This window comes from Phocoena phocoena, chromosome 5 (assembly GCF_963924675.1).
Source record: "Phocoena phocoena chromosome 5, mPhoPho1.1, whole genome shotgun sequence".
In the NCBI taxonomy this organism is placed as follows: Eukaryota; Metazoa; Chordata; class Mammalia; order Artiodactyla; family Phocoenidae; genus Phocoena; species Phocoena phocoena.
In genome coordinates this window covers 16676675-16701463 of record NC_089223.1, presented here as the reverse complement: position 1 = coordinate 16701463, position 24789 = coordinate 16676675, and the positions used below count along the sequence as shown (strand labels likewise).

At 40.0% G+C, this 24789-nt stretch overlaps 1 protein-coding gene across 1 annotated transcript in view; it reads right to left on the bottom strand.

Moving 5' to 3' along the window:
• Positions 1-12458: 12458 nt before the first annotated feature.
• The window catches only part of RAP1GDS1 (Rap1 GTPase-GDP dissociation stimulator 1), a 157864-nt gene continuing 145533 nt past the window's right edge, over positions 12459-24789 (bottom strand). The window contains exons 13-14 of the mRNA XM_065877115.1: positions 22627-22755; positions 12459-13149 (exon numbers count right to left, since the gene is read on the bottom strand). Coding sequence (XP_065733187.1) covers positions 13022-13149; positions 22627-22755 — 257 coding nt within the window. The 3' untranslated portion in view covers positions 12459-13021. The remainder of the gene's footprint in view (positions 13150-22626; positions 22756-24789) is intronic.

Genomic DNA, 24789 nt, shown 5'->3' with positions numbered 1-24789 from the left:
CCTGCGCTCTAGAGCCTGTGAGCCACAACTACTGAGCCCGTAAGCCACAACTACTGAAGCTCGCATGCTAGAACCCATGCAACGCAACAAGAGAAGCCACCGCAATGAGAAGCCCGCGCACCACAATGAAGAGTAGCCCCCACTCGCCGCAACTAGACAAAGCCCGCGCACAGCGACGAACACCCAAGGCAGCCAAAAATAAGTAATTTTTTTTTAAAAAAAGGGTGTATGTGCTGGAGTAGGTGGCTACCCTTCATGTCCTGCAGGGCAAAGGGAGACCAAGCTTTCCAAGACAAGCGGAAGTCATGAGTCAGCCATGACTGTAAGGCTGTCAGACTCACTTGGACACATGGAAAGCTTACGAGGAAGGCTCTGTGCCCCTCAGGAATGCAGCAACTCCCTTTGCCTTCTCTAGATGCTCAGGGCCCCAGACTATCAGCAAGAGGCTCCTGACGCCTGGGCCTTCCATCAGGGTGATGGAGGACAGGCTGCTGTGGTGGATGGTTGTTTCCGGGCTGTGCCCAGTAAGACTAAGCAAGCGTGAGGGTATCCAGGTGATTTCTGCAGAGGATGTGTCAGGCAGCACAGATCCCAGGTAGTTCAGGGTACCATTCTGGGAGAGATCTACCATAGACCACATCTGGAGTTGAACAGCTCAGGAAGCTGGCTTGCTCTAAGTGCAGCAGTTTACTTGGCAAGTGGTAATGGATCCCTGGGTCAGAAACGAGGGGCCTCAAAAAGGATGGAAGTAGAATAGTAATCCTGGGTTACTGATGCAGTAAATGGCCATCTGCTTGCCCAAATAGGATGATGACCCTTTTGTTGGCTAGGTCAGCCTCTCTCTGAGGACTTTAAGGAAAGTTTGCTTGCCCTTCATTCTAATAGAACAATGTTTTCCATTCTGGCTGCAGATCGGAAATCACCTTTGGAGCTTTAAGAAATTCAGATGCCCAGGCTCCAGCTCCAAAGATTTGATTCTGTAAGTTTTGGGTAAATCACCCCTTTTTCTTTTCTTAGAGGGGTCTGTTGGTGTCTCTTGGGGACTCCGATGTGACACAATGCCATGTGAATCAGGAAGCGCTGTGGGCTGAGGGGCTCCCTCTGTGTGTGGAGCAGCACGTGCAGTGAAGGCTCAGCTGGAATGAGGAAGTGCCCCCTGGATATCTCCTCAAGATCCCTAAGCACCTCAGCCCAGCTCACGTTCCTTTACGGGAGGCTGCTCCTCCTTTGTTCCTGCTCTCAGTTCACGTCCCCACTGCCCTGTCTCCCAGCGCAGACATTTGGGAATCATCTTTTTTGTGTGTGTGTGGTACGAGGGCCTTTCACTGTTGTGGCCTCTCCCGTTGCGGAGCACAGGCTCCGGACGCGCAGGCTCAGCGGCCATGGCTCATCTTCCCGGACCGGGGCACGAACCCATGTCCCCTGCGTCGGCAGGCGGACTCCCAACCACTGCGCCACCAGGGAGGCCCTGGGAATCATCTTTGATTCCAATCTCCACCACACACACATATCTCAGACCTTCGCCGTCTCTCTAGTCCTAGTTCAAGTACCAAGAACTGTGAAGGCTCAGAGGCTTTACCCTTCTCGCAGGCTAACTTCTTAGCTTGTCTCGGTTTCACCAACGCTCACAGGAGGCGTGAGACTTCTGGGTCAGAGACAAAGGACGGCCTTGCAGATGGTGTGAGCTTCATGTTTGTGATAGTTCCTGAGCCCCTAGTCCCTCAGAGGACAGTGACCCAGGTGGCTACTGCACACACAGTGTCTGTGCTGCAAGGTGCACTGAGCTCAGGAATCCCCCAACTTTTTTTTTTTTTTTTTTTTCTGTGCCTCCCGGCTTGCGGGATCTTAGTTCCCTGACCAGGGATCGAACCCAGTCCCCAGCAGTGAAAGCCTGGAATCCTAACCACTGGACCGCCAGGGAATTCCCAGGTATCCCCCAACTTTCTAAGGAGTCTGCAAACAATCCCGACCAAACTTTGCCCCGAGGGAGGTGTTATCTTTATTATCTCACACAGTACAAAAATATGCCCCTGCCCTCAGAAGGAGACCCTATCTCTATCTTACAAGGCTGTTACATAAACATCCTCAAAGAGATAGTTTGAGATGAAAGCTCTTCACAGAAGTATAGAAACATGAGACACCCATGGAGAATTGTCTCCCAACACTAGGAACTCATCACAATTACCTATGAATCTCTGCTATTGGTCTCTTTTCCACTAGCAATAGTTCTGGTTCTAGATCAAAACATAAAGCAAATATGCCGATCATCTGTTTAAACTTTGGTTTTCCACTACATAATAACAAGTTAAAATGTCTAAGGCCCCATCCCATCTGGTCTGCTCTGCTCTATTTTTCCTTCCTTATCTCTTTTACTTCTACTCTGCTTTCACAAGTAGCTTCTGCCCCAGGATGCTTGGAGCTGAGTCGTCTCTCTACAGAACCCCTATGACTCTGTTTATACGTCAGTTAATATCCTTCCTTGTTTGCTTTATTATGGTAGTCAGATAAATAGGTTTCTCATCTTCTCCCCCAGTGGAACCTATCTATCTCCTTGTTCTATCCATAGTCCAACATGGTGCCTGATGTACCCAGTATGTGCTCAGTAGATCTTTGTGTAGTGAGGAAGGCTGCTAGGTCAGCAAGTCAGGCTGTTTGGGGTTTTTCTGAACTTTGAGGGTTAAAGCTGGTAGCCCCAGTTGTTTCAGTCCTCCGGGCTTTGTTTTCCTGAGTTCTGTGGCCATAACCTATAAGCATAAAAAGTTGTTCTAGGGAGGTCTTGATGCTTTAGTGACTAGCCATGTGAATCAAGATTTCATTCCGATCCCAATAACAGAATACCTTGCTCTAGGGGTTTAAACAGGTAGGTGTGTGTCTCCTGCATTATCTAAGGTTCCTCAGGGCTGACCCTTTGGTTCATTGTGGGATCCACGTTCCTTCCACCTTTCTGCTCCGCTGTGCTTAATGTGGAGGCTTTCATCCTCATGTTCGTACTTCCTGGCTGCAAGAGGGCTCCTGCACTTCTGGGGCCCATATCAACATCTGAGGTAGGGAAAAGGAAGGAAATGAAAAGGCGAAGGGCCAAAGGCCTTCTAGCAGGTCTCTGCCTTTTTGTTTACTAAGGGATGCCCTTCCCATGAACTTCTAGAGTGGTAACACCAACTTGGAAAGCCAGGGAATTGGAGTATTTTAAGCTTGGTACATTGTCCTCCTGAACAAAATTGGGGTTCCGTAAATAGGGCAGAAGGGGTAGCTGGATATTGGGTAAATAACTCGCAATATCTGTCCCAAAGACAGATGTCCCTTTTCTTTTTTGTCTTTGTATTGTTCTTTTTAAAAAATTTTATTTCATTGAAGTACAGATTGATTTACAATGTTGTGTTACTTTCAGGTGTACAGCAAAATGATTCAGTTATACATATACGTAATACTTTGCATCTGCTAATCTGTAGTTTCTTTATTTATTGGTCCTACCAACGTGAGCTTTTGCCCAGGCCCACTGTTCCTGTGTCCGATGGCTTTGTGGACATTCACGTCCTGAGTCCTGAATGATTTTTCCTTCCTCTTTCCCTTTCATGCTCTGCCTTGTCTCTCAGAAACTGAAGGCATTTTTGTTTGTTTGTTTGTGTCTCTTATTGATATTATATTCCTCTTCAACCATGGCAGGGAGGTGGGGAGTTCCGGCATTTTTTGGTCCTGGGTTGGTCACCTCTAGAGAAAACAAGGTTTGACAACCATTCCTGTGCTATAGCCACACTTCAGCTCCTGGTCTGTGCATTCCCTGGTGGGCTGAAGCGTGGAGACTTACCTGGGCCTCCGCACGCTGGGGGATATGAGGAACATACTCTCCTTTGGTGCGTTATGTCGATGAAACATTTAGGAGCAGGCTGTTTCTCTTCAGGGGTGTTTCGGCTGAGAGTGGATTGAAACTTTTAATTGTATGAGCCTTTTTAAATGAGGAGACTCATATCTGAAGGGTTGGCTACAAAGAGGAAATTGTGGTTGATCAGGTTATCCCGGGAGTTTGGCAGGTGTTAGAATTCTCTGCTTCTCAAAGAGCAGAGTGTAATCGCTTGGGTTAGCGGGGTTGCGTATTCCATAAGAGCTCCTGAATCATGGGATAAAGGGGGTGGGGAGGATATTTTTGGCCTCAGGAGAAGGGCTGCATTCCTGATCCAGCCAAGAAAGGATGTCCTAAATTCCTACAGTCCCCTCAGGGTGCTGCCAGCCGTGTGAGGGGACAGGAAGGTCAGCCCCAGCCCACTTCTATCAGCAGGATGGCGTGGGTATGGGCGTGGGTACGGCTTACAGCTGTTTGGGTTTCCAAGATTCCTGACACTTGACAGTGAGACTGCAGCTGTCACTGGCCTTCAGAATGTCGAGTCTTTTCTCTGAGGGGATAAAAACAATCCAAGTTTGCACAGGTCATAAAAATGCCCTGGGGTCAAGTATTTGGACCTCTGTTTGACAAGGCCCCTCCCATGGCGCTGCTTCTGTTCCCCTAAAAATCCCCACCCCTTCTGCTCTGGGAGCAGACAGACTACACGTGAGGTCTCCACAGGGTCAAGCCACGCAGGCTTCCCGGGGCTCTGGAGTTGAGGGGAACAGGGCGGGGTGGGCCAGGTGGGGCCTCTTAACAGGCTGGAGACGCATGCCCTGCCCAAAGGCACAGGGTCACGGCCACACACTGCCCTCCTGGGATGCAGAATGCCTGGTTGCCAGCTCTCCCCCTTTTAAAAGTCAAATAACTGGATTTTTATGCAGAATCATCCAAAATTTCAGTGTTTACAGCTGTTTGTTTTCTTCTTTCTTTTTCAAAATACCATGTGGAACAAACGCAGATGTATGAAGGCCCCCAGTCTGCCGTGGTCTCTAGAGGAAGAAATGGGTTAGCCAGGTCACAGATGCCTCAGGAGTGTTAAATGAGGACTCTTGTGGAAGAAGAGGCCCTGCACCCCTCTCTCCTCTCTCCATGTGAGTGGTGCCTGGAGTGTGTTTATCACTTGGAATCAATCAGAATGGCAGTTCACAGGCCTGGCAGCAGGTGCAGAAGTGTTGGGAGAGGTTGGATGACAGTGCTAAGAGGCAATTAGACTCCAGTTAGCTAAACACCAGCTCCAGTGGGTACTTGGAGGTGTGCTCTGTGCCACCTCTTTTTAGAGGCCCTCTCTGATACATCTGGTAAGCGGCGCTGGTGAAGGGTGCGTGGGTGTGGCTGATCTAAGGCCCGGATGCCAGGAGGGAGGTGCGGCCACCCCACCCTTGTGACGCCGCTACCCCTTGTGGTGGGTCCCCTTAGGAGACTAGCTTTGCAGGAGCAAAGAACTTTGCAGGAGCAGAGTGTCCAGGAGGTGACACGTACAAGTGGATCAGGAAGGGTACAAAGAGGCCGAATTGAGAAATTGATAAGGGCTCTTGAAAAAGAAAGGAATGGAGTTTTAAATTTAGGACTAGGGGCAGAAAGCAGAGGGGACTTACAGGTCAGATGTTTTTAGTTGAGCATCTGCAAATGCTCACGACTTAGCATTTGAGGTTTGTTTTTCAAAACCTGGAATATGTCTTTAATGTCCCGATGTGGGAAAACGGCTAAGTAAATTATGGTGCATCCATATAATTGGAGAATATGCAGCCATTAAAAATGAGGTTATGAAACAGTTCTTAGTAATGTGGAAAAATGCTTATTGTGTAAATGGAAAAAAAAGGAGGTAGCTACATGTGGCTTCACACTTCAACTATGTAAACTATGCACACACACAGGGCAACTGCTGTGGAGAGCACGCCAGAACATCCTTCCGAAACGGCATCAGAGGAAGCCTGCATTTTACAGAGTAAGGGACCACCCAACCAGGTTCTAAACGTCCAGATGTACAGGTAATCTCGCTTTGGTCAGTGCAGGGGAAGGCCCTGCGTCTCACAGTGACCCTGATAAGGGGAACAAGAGGGCAAGGGGTAGGAGAGGGGGAAGCAGAGGATTTAACAGATCGTGTAGACTGTGCTATTATGAAGCTCAATGGTCACTTCGCTGTGTCACTTCCCCTAACTTCTACTGGGCACCAGGGGGTGCGGGGTGTGGGTGAAAAGAGTGGAATATGAGTCATTAATAACTCCTTCCATACTTACCTGCACGAAAAGGGAAGTCATTATAGGAGAGGCATGGTGGAGAGTGGGATACATTCTAGAACCATAAAAAACCGGAGGGTGAGGGTGAAGGAACTGTGTACGGATAGTTGGCACCAGTTGAAGTTAGGGACCATTTTGGGTTCCTGCAGAGGTGAGTCTAAAATCAAAGCCGCTCTGGTTAGTATTTCCTCCCCGTGGTTCACTCTGATCAGGGCAGCACTGAATCTTTTACTGTTGGGTTGCAATCTTAAGAGTATGATTCAACCTTTACCTCCTTCGTAAGTTCTAGGTAATCGCAGGTATTCATCTGATGTGCTTATGTTAGACACGGGGAAGAACGGAGCGCCGAGAAGCAGAGCAGACACCCCTTTAGAGCGCTCAAGGTCGAAGGCAGCTGACCTTCTCTGGTCCTGGTGGTGGGGTGATGGTGACCACACGAGAGCACTGTGAGATGTCCTCGAAGGAGCAGGGGTTTTTCATCTGAGGGCACGGACACCCTAAGGGCAGGGGTGTAGCCAGCTTCCCAGCAGGCTTAGCTCTGTTCTTTGTATGACAGTTCATTAAAAATGAACCAAAGAAACCACAAAAACACCATTTGGCTAGAAGGGAGGCCTATTTTAAAGTAGATATGGTTATAAAATTCAAAGTGAGAATTCGTATAGGAATTTATTTTTGACAGTAATCTGAGGGTATAGTGTGAGTTTCTTTCCTTCAGGATTCCTGGGAATCAATAAATGACAAAATAACTACTGCAATAGTAAGTGATATCTGTCAAGTATACTTGAAAATCAGATTTTTTAAAAACTTAAGTACAGTTGATGTACAATATAATGTTTCAAGGGTACAACATAGTGATTTGACATTGAAATACACTATGAAATAATCACCATGTCTAGTAACAAGTTATTACAATATTATTGACCATATTCCCTATGCTGTGTATCACATCCCCGTGACTTTATAACTAGAAATCTGTACCTCTTAATCCCCTTCATCTATTTCATCCGGCTATACACCCCTCTCCCCTCTGGCAACCACCAGTTTGTTCTCTGTATCTGTGAGTCTGCTTCTGTTTTGTTTTTGTTGTTTTTAGATTCCAAGTATAAGTGAATCACATGGTGTTTGTCTTTCTGTCTTACTTCACTCAGCATAATATCCTCTAGATCCAGCCACGGTGTTGCACATGCTAAGAGTTCACTCTTTTTTTATGACTGAGTAATATTTCATTGTAAGTACAGTTGACCCTTAAACAACACAGGTTTCAACTGCACAGGTCCACTTATACGTGGATTTTTTTTCAATAAAAACTACAGTACTACACAATCTGTGGTTGGTTGATTTCACAGATGCAGGACCATGGATACAGAAGGCCAACTATGGTACTTGAGCATCCATGGAGTTTTGGTATCTGAGGCACGTCCTGGAACCAGTCCCCAGTGGATATCAAGGTACGACTGCATACACCACTGTATATTCTTTATGCATTCATCTATTGATGGACACTTAGGTTCCTTCCATATCTTGAACATACGGGTGCATATATCTTTTCAAACTAGTGTTTTTGTGTTCTTTGGGTAAATACAGAGAAGGGGAGTTGCTGGATTGTATTGTAGTTCTATTTTTAATTTTTCAAGGAACACTAAATCCAGCCATAGATCTTCTAAAACTATGTATAAAGTTTATATACTGGAAATCTGGGTTAAAGCTTTAAAATTTTTTATCTTGAGATAACAGAAATCTAATAAAGATGTTTTGAATTATTTAATTAAAAAAAATCCCAAACTTGAAACTAAGAGGCTTCAAAGTATGACAGGATTAGGCTTTAAACTTCCTTGATGAAGATTAAAAAACCTAGCTAATTTTCTGAAAACCTAATCCTGAAACAAAATGCTCTCTATATGTGACCAACACCAACTAAACACTATAAAGTCCCACACACACTGAGTGTGGTTTTACCTTTGTATGGTTAAGCAGATCAATATAAGATTGCACACGTGCCTACCAGCAAAACCACAGATCTCTGAGTCATGGATAAGTTCTAAGAATGTACTCTGAGGTTGGGGGTGAATATGAAAATGAAGTTTTTTTTTTTTTTTTTAGATTGTGGATGGTATTTGAATCAAGTCACTTCTCCCCTGAACCCCTGTGTCCATGACTTAACCATCCTACGTGCTCCATTTTTACTCCTTAAAAGCTGCATTCATAATGCTGGGGATCAGAGAAACCATTAAAACCACTTGGGAGAAGACATCACCCTGATCCTCCAGTTTGCTTAGGAAGTGGGAGGCTCTACATTTCTCTTTGGACAAATGTGACATCAGGCAGTAGAAAAGCCAGGGACTGAGGAAACGAATGTCAGGAGAACCCAGGCATCAGTTCCTACCTGGCTTAAGTTTGGTCTAATTATAATTGGTTCCAGTATATAAATGAATGGTTGCCATATTAAATGTCTACCTAGTGTTCTAAATAGCAGACAGACGCATATTGTCCATTTCTGAAATGATGACAGATTACAATCTCTGTGGCCATGGCTAAAAAGCTCAATTTGGTAAAAGGGTTGGTTTGTTTTTCTGGGAAGAAACAAAGTAAGGATAAGGAAATAATGAACTTCAAAAAGTCAGCTGAGAAGGAAAGAATAAATAAATTGAACTTAGGAGCATAAGTTCCATGCAAAGCTCACTTTTTCCTTCAAATACTGTAGCTTACCATTCACGGCATACAAGGAACTAATAACTTACCCCTGGAAACCTCCAACAAGGGACTCTGCCTGTCTAGTCAAGAAGCATAATGATAAATGGGTGGATTCTATTACAGGATTCAGAGCACAGTTACCATAAACCTTTGTGCAAAACACACAGCATTTATATATAAGAAAAAGATGAAAGACATATGAGAAGTATATATATTAAAAAGGTGTATTTTATACGTACTGATAAAAAGTTGGCAGCACTGAAAATGGGAAGGGGGGATTGTTTTGTTTCTATACTGAGGAAAAACTCAGTACTACAGCTTTATCTATATTGACTTAGTAATAATACTAATAAAAGCTAATATCACTGAGCTAGTACTGTTATTCCCACTTTACAGATGAAGAGGTCTGAGACAGGAAGAGGAAGTACTACAGTGGGAGCTACACTGAAAGGCCATCTTAGTTTCAGGGGGAAGGAGGTAAGAGGTTATACACTCTGTATGGAGGATAACTGGGTGCTCCTCAAACTATTAATAGACACTATTAATACATTATTAATACACTATTAATAGAGACAGAGTCTACTATCAAAAAAAATTCTCTGAAGTCAGACAAATATCTAAATCTCAATTTCTCTATCAATCTCTCTAGAACTAATTCTCCTATTTGGCTTTTGTTCTTTGAATTCCTTTAGCCAGGAATCCTGTAGGGGGAAGGTGGGGAATATAGTTTAGGCCGTAAGATGTCGCAGTTCCCTCCAGCTTTACCGTCAACCCCCGAAAGTTTGAATTGTCACAAAAACCCTGGGAAGGAGGAATTATTAAACTCAATGAGAAAACAGGCCCAGAGAGTTTAAGTAATTGGCAATGGTCACATAGGTAGTAAGTAATAAAACCAGGATGTGACTACGGAAGAGGCAGTATCCAGAGACCTTACTCTTTCCACTTATCACACTTTTCAAATAGTTTCCACAACATTTTAGTAAGACAGACCTTTAAAACATATCTGTGACGCCACATGACATATAATGATGTATCTTTGTATGTAAACTAAGAGATCACATCTGTGAAAAAAAAAACCCTCAATTTTCCTGGTTACAGCCATGAAGATTCACCCCAGATATCATTAAGTGCGCTTTTTTTTTTTGCGGTACGCGGGCCTCTCACTGTTGTGGCCTCTCCCATTGCGATGCACAGGCTCTGGACGCGCAGACTCAGCGGCCATGGCTCACGGGCCCAGCCGCTGCGCAGCATGTGGGATCGTCCCGGACCGGGGCACGAACCCACGTCTCCTGCATTGGCAGGCAGACTCTCAACCACTGTGCCACCAGGGAAGCCCCTCATTAAGTGCTTTTTAATAGACACTTGTATGATTCAAATGTATGGCTTCCTAGAGTTAAGAAGTGTCTTTTAAGCTTACTGATTCTAGTAACAGCTGGATACAAAGGATAATGCTTACCTGAGTGATAGACATCTTCACCCCTTATGTTCAACAGAATTAGATAATAAGCCTTCTAATGATACCAAGGAGTATTTCTTTTTGAAATCTTCATATGCAGGGGTTTCTCAGAACACTTCACCCTAATGCTTATATCTGAGAGCATTCCGTTCCACCCAAGAGGAAATTGTACTAGAACTGAAAAATTTTGTTCCACATCTCCACTGTTATCAGGTAGTATGCTCAAAGCATGTTTTATTGAGGAAGACACAGGATTATGGGCCAGTATTTAATCAATTTTGCTTTGAGCACAGTGAAGGTCCACTCTGGGTGGGTGGTTAGCAAGATTCCAAGGAGCCAATGGGACTGGGAGGGAGGAAAGGAGGACATTCCAGTGCATTTCACTCAGACATCTCCTTCCCTCTAAGTTTTGGCCTTTTTGTTTTTCATCTATGCTCTAGTCCTGGCACAAAGTGGTAATGAAAGTTTTGTTTTGTGGCTCCTCCCATCTTTCCCTTAGAATGCACTCTTAGTGAGTAGCAAACTAACGTAAAGGTGGTCTCTAAAACTAAGACCAGGTAGTGGGAGAGGGATGGTATTGTCTGTGGACTCCCACCCACTGCCATGGCACAGCAGCACATCACCGAGTTTGGTGGAGCCCTGTTATCGTAAGGACACAGCCTCTGGTCTGGTCACGCCGGAGAACAGCTGGTGATTTGAATTGCATTTTGTTGCCCCGAAGATGAGAGTTCCTAGCATATCGGCAAACTGATTGCTGGCAGCTGTGGCCCAGACAGTATTTTTTTTTTTTTTTTTTTTTCTCAAGTCCGTGCTTTTTGGATGCTTCTGTTCTGAGGTTTTCTATATAATGCTTTTCAATACAGACAGATCTTACTATCAAAAAAGGAAAATTCTCTGAAGTCAGACAAATACCTATATCTCAATTTCTCTATCAATCTATCTATCTAGAAATAGTTCAGGCACTCTGGAAGTTTCATGGAAGTAGGGATTCATTCAACAAATACTTACTGAGCACCAACAATGAGCAGGCACTGTTCTAGGAGCTGGAAATAGAAGTAAAATATACAAATAAACCAAATGATGTCATTACAGTTTATATACTGTTTATTTAGTTATTAATATGGACAGCCTATTATGCAACATTACAGATGTCTTTCAAAATCTAAAATAAAATAGAGTCCACTATCCAGCCCAGGAGAAGACAATGAACCAGATCGCTCTTACAGTAAATGTAGCAAAAGCGCTCACAATAATCGTCCTTTGCTTGGACATCAGAGGGAACAGTCAGTCAAAAAGTTCTTTACCTCCACTGGGGTTTTAACTTTCTCGAATTACAGCTATTGCAGAGTCAAAAGTCCAACTTCGATCACCCCATAGAGATGCGCAGCATCAATTTTGGAGAGCAAGGAGCCCACCTTACCTTTCAGCCAGTATTTGTCACACACGGGCATTCGGAGAAGGCAGGTATGTCACAGGATGTTCATGTGTTTCAAAGCTCTAAGACCCGTTTGGTGTGGTGGTAGCAGTGAAGAGTGTACTACATTCTGCCAAGGGGGCTTCTGACCTCTTCAGTCTTGGCACTTGGCACTGTCACTTTCCGAAAGGCTTTAAGATCCACTGCAGTTCTCTGTGGAAGGTGGAGGTGGGAAACTCTAACAGCTACTGGGATGAGGCCATGTGCAGAATCAACTGGACTGGCTACTATGGCTTTTATGACCTTCCTTTCTTTAGTCTAGACAAATACTTCTTAATCTGTTTTCATATGCCCTGCTAGTTCTCATATAAAATTTAAAAGGGTTAAAAGACCAAGGAAACTTCTTGCTTTCAAGCTGAATGGTGAAAAACAGAAAAAAAAAAAAAAAATCCATTTTCTAAAGAGCTGTACTCAACTTTCTCAGTTGAAAACAAATGCCAGGGGACTTTTAAAGACATGTGTTGAACAACGTTGATTAACTGACAGAAGAAATTCTGAGGTGAAACTGTACATATATCAGAATCTAAAATACAGGCAAAAAACAAGATGTACTAGTGTACTATTCTTCAACCCCTTAGTTTCATGCTGAAAACTACAAATGTTTTCAGCATCAGGCTACTGATGACGGCCAGTTAAATACGACATAGAAAACCTTAGAAAGTCTTGCCAAGTTTGTGGCAGTTTCAAGAGTCTACAAAGGAAGAAGAAGAAACCAGAGGGTAAAGAGCAAGAGCATTGGACTTTATTTAACTCTAGGTACCATGGGTTTGACATTAGTAGGTAAGACTAATGAATAAGCAGCCATACAGGTTTTTTGGTCACTGTGCTTTCCAAGCACCAAGAAATGGAGCTATTTTTACTATTCAATTCCATCTTTCATAAGCTAGTCAGATCCTGCTGCATTCTCATTTGTTTCTAATTAATTTACCAGTACATTATTATGTAGTCTACCAAGGACAAGGAGCAAGTCATTGTGTAGTACCAAGTTTACGTCATCATCATAGGACTACAACATGCACATTCTACTTAATGTAGCTCAAGCAACAGGAATACAAGGAAACAGTTATGCGGTGGAGACTTGTTTTGGACAAATTCATGTTCACACTAACTAACTAACTAACTATGGGTTTAGAAATCTTATTGGGAAGGTACCTACAGCAGTTCTTCAATTGGCATTGGAACATTACACGCATGCACAAGTGATATGGAAGAGAATGAAGCAGAAGAGGCAGCTGGATGGAGGACAAAGGGGAAATGAGGGGTGTATCAGGGAGGGGTAGTTCTCAGCTTTCCACAGCAAGTCTCTGCTCTGTGAGAGAAGCCTGTTGAGCAACACTTTTGTTCTCGTGACTGCGAAGTTTGGATACAATATCTAGAAAGGCCAAATCCTGTACTTCCTTGTGGAGAGATTCTGGAAGACAAAAACAAGGCAACAGATATGCTTCTATTAGGTTGTTCTAATCTTTCTTACTATACACTCGACCTAAAACATATACCCAAAATGCTCATTTAAATGATACCGAGTTATAAAACTAGGAACAATTCTGGAAAAAGACACAGCAGTAGCCCAGAAATGTCTTTTTTAGGGATGTTAGGATAAAAAAATCAGAGACCCTTTATAAAAATAAATCAGATGTCAAGTTCTATAGTCAAAGGTTGATTAAAGTAATGAGTTATAATTAAAACACAGCTCATTGTATGATCTCAAGGTTCAGTTATACACTCCTAACTTAACCCTATCATCAGTTCAAAGATGAAGTCCAATACTTACAGAAAAATCTTAGATCTGTTTCAAATTAATTTTGTGACAAATAAAAAGGTTATTACCTCACATCCTTTCAACAAATTTCTGTGATAGGAAATCTAAAAAGGAGCCTACTATATCTTCCTCTTTCTGGTTTTCTTGCTCTATTTAACTTCAGTTACAGTAAAATACAGGATTCCTCTTAAGTCCGGTAAGTTTTAATATAATTAGCATCCCTCAAACTGTTGTGTTTATTTTGATAAAACTGAGGTATAAAACCAGAACCAGCTGGAGTAGCAATACTCAGACAAAATAGACTTCAAAATAAAGACTGTTACAAGAGACAAAGAAGGACACTATGTAATTAATGATCAAGGGATCAATCCAAGAAGGAGATATGACAATTGTAAATATATATGCACCCAACACAGGAGCACCTTAAAGGCAAATACTAACAAACAGCCATAAAAGGAGAAACTGACAGTAATACAATAATAGTGGGGGACCTTAACACCCCACTTTCATCAATGGACAGAGCATGCAGACAGAAAAACCAATAAGGAAACACAGGCCTTAAATGACACATCAGACCAAATGGACTTAATTGATATTTATAGAGCATTCCGTCCAAAAGCAGCAGAATACACAGTCTTCTCAAGTCCACATGGAACATTCTCCAGGACTGATCACATGTTGGGCCACAAAGCGAGCCTCGGTGAATTTAAGAAAATTGAAATCTTATCAAGCAAATTTTCTAACCAAAACACTATGAGATTTGAAATTAACTACAAGGAAAAAACTGTAAAAAACACAACACGTGGAGGCTAAACAATATGCCACTAAACAACCAATGAATCACTGAAGAAATCAAAAAGGAAATCATAAAATACCTAGAGGCAAATGACAACAAAAACACAACAGTCCAAAACCTATGGGACACAGCAAAAGCAGTCCTAAGAAGGAAGTTTACAACAATACAATCTTACCTCAGGAAATAAGAAAAATCTCAAACAAACAACCTAACCTTACACTTAAAGCAACTAGGGAAAGAAGAAGTAACAAAACCCAAAGTTAGTAGAAGGAAAGAAATCATAAAGATCAGAGCAGAAATAACTGTAATAGAGACAAAGAAAATGATAAAAAAAGATCAAGGAAACTAAAAGCTGGTTCTTTGAAAAGATAAACAAAATTGATAAACCTTTAGCCAGACTCATCAAGAAAAAACAGGGGAGTGGGCTGAAATCAATAAAATTAGAAATGAAAAAGGAGAAGTTACAATGGACACCACAGAAAATCAGAGGATCATAAGAGACTACTACAAGCAACTATATGCCAATAAAATGGACAACCCAAAAGAAATGGACAAATTCTTAGAAAGGAGCAATCTCCCAAGACTGAACCAGGAAGAAACAGAAAATATGAACAGACCAATTACAAGTACTGAAATGGCTATGATTAAAAAACTCCCAACAAACAAAAGTCCCGGACCAGATGGCTTCACAGGCAAATTCTATCAAACGTTTAGAGAAGATTTAATACCTATCCTTCTGAAACTATTCCAATAAAATCACAGAGGAAGGAACACTCCCAAACTCATTCTATGAGGCTACTATCACCCTGATACCAAAACCAAACAAAGGTACCACAAAAAAAAGAAAGTTATAGGCCAATATCATTGATGAACGGAGATGCAAAAATCGTCAACAAAACACTAGCAAACCAAATCCAACAATACATTAAAAGGATCACACACCATGATCAAGTGGGATTTATCCCAGGGATGCAAGGATTCTTCAATATATGCAAATCAATCACTGTGATACACCACATCAAAAAGTAGAAGAATAAAAACCATATGATCTGGGGCTTCCCTGGTGGCGCAGTGGTTGAGAGTCCGCCTGCCAATGCAGGGGACACGGGTTCGTGTCCCGGTCCGGGAGGATCCCACATGCCGTGGAGCGGCTGGGCTCTCTCAACAGTGAGAGGCCCGTGTACCGCAAAAAAAAAAAAAAAAAAAAAAAAACCATATGATCATCTCAATAGATGCAGAAAAAAGCTTTTGACAAAATTCAACACCCTTTTATGATAAAAGCTCTCTACAAAGTGGGCATAATAAAGGCCATATATGACAAACCTACAGCTAACAATGGTGAAAAGCTGAAAGCATTTCCTCTAAGATCAGGAACAAGACAAGGAGCTCATCAGTGAATTCGGTAAAGCTGCAGGATACAAAATTAATACACAAAAATCTGGTGCATTTCTATACATTAACAACAAAAGATCAGAAAGAGAAATGAAAGAAACAGTCCCATTTACCATCTCATCAAAAAGAATAAAATACATAGGAATAAACTTACCTAAGAAGGCAAAAGACCTGTACTCTGAAAACTATGAGATGCTGATGAAATAAATCGAAGATGACACAAACAGATGGACAGATATACTGTACAATGTTCTTGGATTGGAATAATCAATATTGTCAAAATGATGATACTACCCAAGGCGGTCTACAAATTCAACACAATCCCTATCGAATTACCAATGGCATTTTTCACAGAACTAGAACAAAAAATCTAAAAATCTGTATGGAGACACAAAAAACCCCAAATACCCAAAGCAATCTTGAGAAGTAAAAACGGAGCTGGAGGAATCAGGCTCCCTGACGTCAGACTGTACCACAAAGCTACAGTCATCAAAACAGTATGGTACTGGCACAAAAACAGAAATATAGATCAATGGAACAGGACAGAAAGCCGAGAAATACACACACACATGTATGGTCAGTTAATCTATGACAAAGGAGGCAACACTATACAATGGAGAAAAGACAGTCTCTTCAATAAATGGTGCTGAGAAAACTGGACAGCTACATGTAAAAAAATGAAATTAGAACATCCTTTAACACCATACACAAAAATAAATTCAACATGGATTAAAGACCTAAATGTAAGACTGGATACTATAAAACTCTTAGAGGAAAACATAGGCAGAACACTCTATGACATAAATCACAGCAATATCTTTTTCAACCCATATCCTAGAGTAATGGAAATAAAAACAAAAATAAACAAATTGGACCTAATTAAACTCAAAAGCCTTTGCACAGCAAAGGAAACCATAAACAAAGTGAAAAGACAACCCACAGAATGGGAGAAAATACTTGCAAATGATGCAACTGACAAAGGATTAGTCTCCAAAATTTACGAAGAGCTCATGTAGCTCAATAACAAAAAAAAATAACAATCAAACCCAATCAAACCCAATCAAAAAAATGGGCAGAAGACCTAAATAGACACTTCTCCAAAGAAGATATATAGATGACCAAGTGGCACATGAAAAGATGCTCAACATCGCTAACTATTAGAGAAATGCAAATCAAAACTGCAATGAGATTCTACCTCACACCAGTCAGAATGGCCGTCATCAAAAAGTCTACAAACAATAAATGCTGAAGAGGGTGTGGAGACAAGGGAACCCTCCTACACTGTTGGTGGGAATGTAAATTTGTATAGCCAGTATGGAGAACAGTATGGAGGTTCCTTAAGAAACTAAACACAGACCTACCATATGATCCAGTAATCCCAGTCCTGGGCATATATCTGGAGAAAAACATAGTCCGAAAAGATACACGCACCCTGATGTTCACCACAGCACTGTTTACAATGGCCAAGACGTAGCACAACCTAAATGTCCACTGACAGATGAATGGATAAAGAAGATGTGGTACATATATATATAGTGGAATATTACTCAGCCATTAAGAAGAATGAAATAATGCCATTTGCAGCAATATGGACTGAAGATTATACTAAGTGAAATAAGACAGAGAAAGACAAATATCATATGATATCACTTATATGCAGAATCTAAAGGAAAAAAGATACAAATGAACTTATTTACAAGACAGAAACAGACTCACAGACTTAGAGAATGAACTTTTGGTTACCAGGGGTGGAGGCGGGGGTGGGACAGATTGGGAGTTTGGGATTGACATATACACACAACTATATATAAAATAGATCACCAACAAGGACCTAGTGTGCAGCACAGGGAACTCTGCTCAATACCCTGTAATAACCTAAATGGGAAAAAATTCTGAAAAAGAATAGATACATGTACATGTATAACTGAATCACACTGCTGTACACCTGAAACTAACACAACATTGTTAATCAACTATACTCCAATATAAAATTAAAATTTAAAAAAATAAAACATTCACTAATAGAATATAATGGTAAAACTAATAATAAAAATAATCAGTTTCATTACAGTGTAATAAAATAAAAATAAACATAGTGGAAAGGCTAAAAAAATACAAAAAATGAAACCAGAACCAACGTTTTTAGCAGAAATAGAAAAATCCATTTTAAAATTCAGATGGACTCTCAAGGGACTCCAGATATCTAAAACAATCTTGAAAAAGAATAAAGTTGGAGGTCTTACACTTCCTAATTTTAAAACTTACTACAAAGCTACAATAATCAAAACAGTGTGGTGCTGATATAAAGACAGAGAGATTAACAGAATAGAACAGAAAGCCCAGAAATAAGCCCTCACATATATGGTCAAATAATTTTCAACATGGGTGTCAAGACCATTCAACTACAAAAGGACAGTCTTTTCAACAAATGGTGCTGGTAATATCCACAGGAGAAAAATGAGGTTGGTCCCTTACCTTACATCACATACAAAAGTTAACTCAAAATAGATCAAAGACCTGACCATAAGAGCTAAAACTGTAAGATTCTGAAAGAAAACATAGGGGGAAGACTTCATGACATTGAGTTTAGTAATGATCTTTTGGATATGCATGAAAAGCACAGGCAACAAAAGGAGAAATAGATAAACTGGACTTTATCAAAATTAAAAACTGTGTATCAAAGGACACAACAGTGAAAAGGCAACTCTTGGAATAGGAGAAAATACGTGCAAATCATATATCCAATAAGCATTTCATACACAAAACATATAGAGAACTTTTCCAAAAACAACCCAAATAAAAAATGGGCAAAGCAGTTGACTAAACATATCACCAAAGAAGATAAGATATACAAATGGCCAATAAGCAAATGAAAAGATCCCCAACATCACTAATCATCAGGGGAAAGCAAATCAAAACTACAATAAGATACCACCTGACAACCATTAGGATGGCTATTATCAAAACAAATAACAAATATTAGCGAGGATGTAGAAACTGGAACCCATGTGCACCTCTGGTGGAAATGTAAAATGGTGCAGACACTGTGGAAAACAGTACAGTGGAGTTCCTCAAAAAAGTAAACATAGAATTACTGTATTATCTAGCAATTCCACTTCTGTGTATATAAGCAAAATAACTAAAAGCAGGATCTCAAACAGATATTTGTGCATTCATGGTCATAGTGGCATTATTCACAAGAGCCAAAAGGTGAAAATAACCCAAATGTCCACTGATGGATGAATGGATAAACAAAATGTAAGATATACAAACAACGGAACATTATTCAGCCTTAAGAAGCAATAGAATTCTGACACATGCTACAACATAGATGAGCCTTGAAGACATTATGCTAAGGGAAATAAGCCAGACACAAAAGGAAAAATATTGTATGATTCCACTTACATGGGGTACCAGGAGTAGTCAAATTCATAAAGAGAGAAAATAAAATGGTGGTTGCCAAAAGCTGGGGAGATGGGTGATTAGGGAGTTACTGTTTAAAGAGTATGGAGTTTCAGTTTGGAAAGAAGAAAAAGGTCTGGAGATGAATGGTGGGGATGGTTGCACAGTGATATGAATGTACTTAATCCACTGAACTGTACACTTAAAAATGGTTCAAATGGCAAATTATATGTATATTTTACATTAAGAAAATGCCTGAACAATTATGAACATGCTTGAAACAAATGAGATCACAGCAAGGAAACAGCAGATATAAAGAAGAGAATAGAAATTTTAGAACTCAAAACTATAGTACCTGCAACAAAAAGCTTGATAAGCCTATCAAGACAGAAGAAAGAAGAGAAGACAGAGGAGACAGAGAAGACAGAAGAAATAATCAGTGAACTTAAAGCAATACAAAGCAATACAAATTATCCCATCTGAACAACGGAGAGATAATAAACTGGAAAAAAAATGAACAAAACCTCAGGGACCTGTGGGATATAACTAAAGAGCTCACATTTATGTCATTAGAGGCCTTGAAGGAGAAGAGAAGTAAGGTGGGACTGAAAAGGTACCTGAAGGAACATGGTTAAAAACTTCCCAAATTTAGCAGAAGACATAGCGTACAGATTCAAGAAGCTGAGCAAGCCCTAAACAGAATAATCCTAAAGGAATCTATGCCAAGACACATCATATTCAAACTTTTGAAAACTAAGAGAAAAAAGTCTTGAGACAGAAATGACACCTTACCTACAAGGGAAGAAACAGCGAGATAGTGGATTTCTCATAAGAAACTATGGAGGCCAGAAGAAAGTGGCACAACATTTTTCATGTTCTGAAAGAAAAGAACTGTCAACCTAGAATTCTATACACAGGGAAAATATTTTTCAGAAATGAAAAAGAAATCAAGATATTCTCAACGAAAACGAATAAATAAGGAATAATAAAGGAAGTGAGAATTTGTCACAAACAGACCTAACCTAAAAGAATGGCTAAAGGAAGTTCTCTAAACAGGGAAAAAAAGGAATTTTGGAACATCAGAAAGAACAGATATAGCAAATACATATAGATAAATACAACAGGCTTTCCTTTTATCAAGAGTTTTCTGGATTATGTTTGATGGTTGAAAACAAAAATTATAACACTAATGTGGTTCTAAATGTATACAGAGGAAATATCACTAATTTGAAAAGACATATGCGCCCCATGTTCATTGCAGCATTACTTAGAAAAGCCAAGATACAGCAGCAACTTACATGTCTGTGGATACGTGAATGAGTAAAGAAATTATGGTGTGTGTATATAATGGAATATTATTCAGCCATAAAAAGAATGAAATCTTGGCATTTGTGACAATACGGCTGGACCTTGAGGGCATTATTCTAAGTGAAGTGAGACAGAGAAAGACAAATACCATATGGTCTCTCTTATATGTGGAATCTAAAAACCAAGTTCACAGATACAAAGAATAGATTGATGGTTGCAGGGGACAGGGATTGGGGTTGGGAGAAATGGGTGAACTTTTAAAAATTAATTTAAATAAATGGAATAAATATTAAAAACTGCAATAATAATAAAAAACCCAAAGAAATAAGTAAATGATTTTTGCTTACTGATTAAACAACACACAAACTTTTTGTTTTCCACTGCTCTCCAACTTGGGTATCATATTACAGTAAAAAAATAAAAAATCTTACCAGTTACCCAAATAATATTTCTATTTTTCTCTAACAGTGCATCACTAAAAATACTGGCCCTAGAAAAATTCAGAAAATAACCAAAGGAAATACTTCCTTAACTAAAGACTTAACACAAGAGTGTCTTGACCATTTATTTATTGGTCAAATTGAGAATGGATGCACTCTTTGTAAACGAGAATTTTAACATTTGAGGGGTTGCCCAAGCAGGATTTGTGGAAAGGATCAACAATTACCTCAAGGAATGCAAGCAAAGCAGAGGTTACTGGGGCATTCGTCAGTACAGCAGCATAGAACAGAAAACACTACCGTGGGTAATGCAGACAGAGCCATACCAGCAACATCCAAAAAGATGGAGCCTCCAGCCCAGGGATTCCATGCTTCCAGTTCCTTTAGCAAAGCTGATGCAACTGCAGAGACAGATGCATCAAACCACTTTGACCTGATGCCATTACACAGTCCATTCATTTAATTCTCCTTGTTCTGATCAAAGCTCATCAAGCAACCCTTGATGCCTGTCTGCCCTGAAGGAGTCAATGAGCCAGACATGTGCACTTGGGGTGTTCTGAGATCAGTGGCAGGCATACTTCTCATTATATATAAGTAAACTAACATTCTGGTTTTGTACTTGGATAAGGTGAGCCTGCCCCAGGGGTCATATCCACCCTTGGTGTGTGCACAAAAAAGTCCACCTAGAAACGCAACTCTGCCCATCAAGGCTCACTACCAGAGGTGCTTTCCCGACACCCAGCCCCTCTACTGCCCATCATTTGGGTTGTTACCATCACCTTGAAAGTGCCTGTCACTAACCAGACAGGACAATTTATGTTCACCACTCCTCACCCAGCACCACTGCAATGTCCCTGCTCACTTCCTTCACTGTCTTGGCTTCCTCGTCTAACCAATGGTAGTAATAATAATGATAACCAACTTTGTGGATGAAATTATGTAATCTTTAAGCATTAAAAAAAAAGGTGGGGGGATGACAGAGTGGATTAAAGAACATGACCCAACAATATGCTGCCTACACTTCAAATACAAGATACCGCAGATTGAATCTGAAAGGGTAGAAAAAGATCACGTGAATGGTATTCAAAAGAAGGTAGGAGTAGCTATATTAATATCAGATAAAGTAGACTTCAGAGCAAAGAAAACTACCAGAGACAGAAGGGAACATTACATAACGAAAGAAAGGTAAATCCACTAGGAAGGGTGTATGCACCTGCCAACTGAGCTGCAAAATGTATGAAGCAAAACCTGATAGAACTGAAGGGAGATACAGACAAATCAACAATAATAGCTGGAGACTTCAACACCCCTCTCTCAATAATTGACAGACCGAGTAGAAAATCAGCAAGAATACAGAAACACCATTACCAAACAAAAGGATCTAATTGACATTTATAGAACTCACCACTCGATAAGAGCAGGATACATGTTCTTTTCAAGTGGTCCATGAAATGTATAACAAGATAATGCCAATGATTTCTTGAACAAACTCCTTAGCTAATATCATGGTATACAAAATCAGAATTTGTTCTTTATATAAAATATTTTAGGGTTAATGAAACTTAAAGGTATTAATTTTTTAACACTGACTTTTGCCTATATTTGCTATATAACACTTGTCATTATTAAGAATCTTTTGGGAGTATTTGCAGTGTGAAAGTAATCCTGTATCTTCCATAAACTAATTTCTAATGCTTTTAAAACCCAAAGCCACCATTTACTATTATTTTATATTTAATGTCAATGTCAACCATATGTTGATGAATATCAAATGACAGAGGAAATACGTACCAGATCCCATGAGAGCACAGATCAGGACCATGGAATTATATTTGATTTCAGGAGCACTTCTCTCATCTGCTAGCAGTGTGTGTAAAATCTGTACAAGTTTAGCACTTTCTAGATCTTTCTCAGCAGTGCCTGAAACATGAAACGAAATATCAGTTATATTCACTGGGTATGAACCTGGTACAATCTGGCTAAATACTACTTCCCTTTCTAGAAACTGATAATGTGAAACCTTTCAAACGGGATTCATAAATAATAATGACATAGATATGCAATATTAAATTTAGACCTTGTTAAAAGGGTATTTAGATCTAATCTTCAGTAGATGTTTCAGGAGTTTAGGCCTAAAATTCAATATTAAAACATTCCTTTAAATATGAGGCAATTAAAAACCTTTATTATGGAAACTGTTAAACATATACAAAAGCAGAAAAGATGGTATGATACACTATGTACTATCACCATCTTCAAAAATGATCATGGCCAACTGTGTATCCTCTATCTCTAGTCTTATCCACTTATTCTAACCCATCCCAAATTATTTTGGAGCAAATCTTATAATCACATAATTTCCTCCACAGGTATTTCAGCATGTATCTTTAAGAGAATCGGACTCTGCAATTCCTATCAAAATCCCAAGAGGATTCTCCATAGGAAATAGATAAGCTTATACTAAAATTTATATGGAAAGCCACAGGCCCTAGAAGAGGTAAACAATCTTGATGAAGAAGAATAAAGTGGGAGGAATTCCTCTACCTGATATGAAGGTCACTGTATAGCTACAGTTATCAAGACAGTGTGGTGTTGGTGGAGAGACAGACACATAGGTCAGAGGAACTGAAAGAAGACCCTAGAAGTAGACCCACACACGTAAGCACAACTGATTTTTGACAAAGGTACAAAATCAATTTAGTTGAGGAAAGACAGCCTTTTCAATAAATGGTGCTGGAGCAATTACATCCATAGGCAAAAAAAAAAAAAAGAAACCCTGACCTAAACCTCACATCTTATACAGATATTAATACAAAAAGGATCACAGAGTTAAATGTAAAACTACAGGACTTTCAGAATATAAATAATCCTCAAAACTCAATAGTTAAAAACAATTTAGAAAATGGGCAAAGATCTAAATAGGCATTTCACCAAGGAATAAATACAGATGGCAAATAAGCACATAAAGATGTTCATCATCAGTAGTTATTAGAAAAATGGAAATTAAAACTACATGAGATATCACTATATATCAGATTGACTAAAATAAAAGAAAAAAACGGACAATACTAAACGTTGGTGAGGGTACAGAGCAAATTAGATCACTTATGCAGTGCTGGCGGGAATGTAAAATGGTATAGCCACTCTGAAAAACAGTCTGTCAGTTTCTTTAAATATCAATCATGAAATTACCATACAACCCAGGAGTTATCTAGTAACTCGTAGGCATTTATCTAGAAAAATGAGACTTTATGTTTACATAAAATCCCATATATGAATGTTCATTGTAGCTTTATTTTTTAAAATCCCAAAGTGGAATCAGCCCAGATGTCCTTCAATACGTGAATGGTTAAACAAATTGTGGTACATACATATCACAAAATACTATTCAGGAATGAGAAGGAATGAACTATTGACACACAAATCAATGACTCTTTAGGAATTTATGCTGAGCAAAAGAAGCCGATTCCATAAGGTCACATACTATATGATTCCATTTATATATTTTTGAAATGAAAAAAATTTTAGAAATGAAGGGCAGATTAGTGGTTTCCAGGGATTAGGAGCAGTGTAGGAGGTAGGTGAATGTGGTTATAAATGGAGAATCCTTGTGGTATTAGAACTGCTCAGATACACCTACACAGGTGATAAAATGAATATAACATACACACAAGTAAGTACAAGTAAAACTGGGCAAGTATGAATAAGATAGGTACATTGTATCAGTGATTGGGATGTTACACTAGTTTTGCAAAATGTTACCATTGGGCAAAACTGGGCAAAGTGTACAAGGGATCTTTCTGTATTATTTCCTACGACTGCTTGTGAATGTACAATTATCAAAAAAAAAAAAAAAAGGATAAGGACTCTTAAAATGTTGCTTCAATACTATTATCGTACAAAAATTTTATAGTAATTCCTTAATAATATCTAAAAGCCTGTAAGGATACAAGT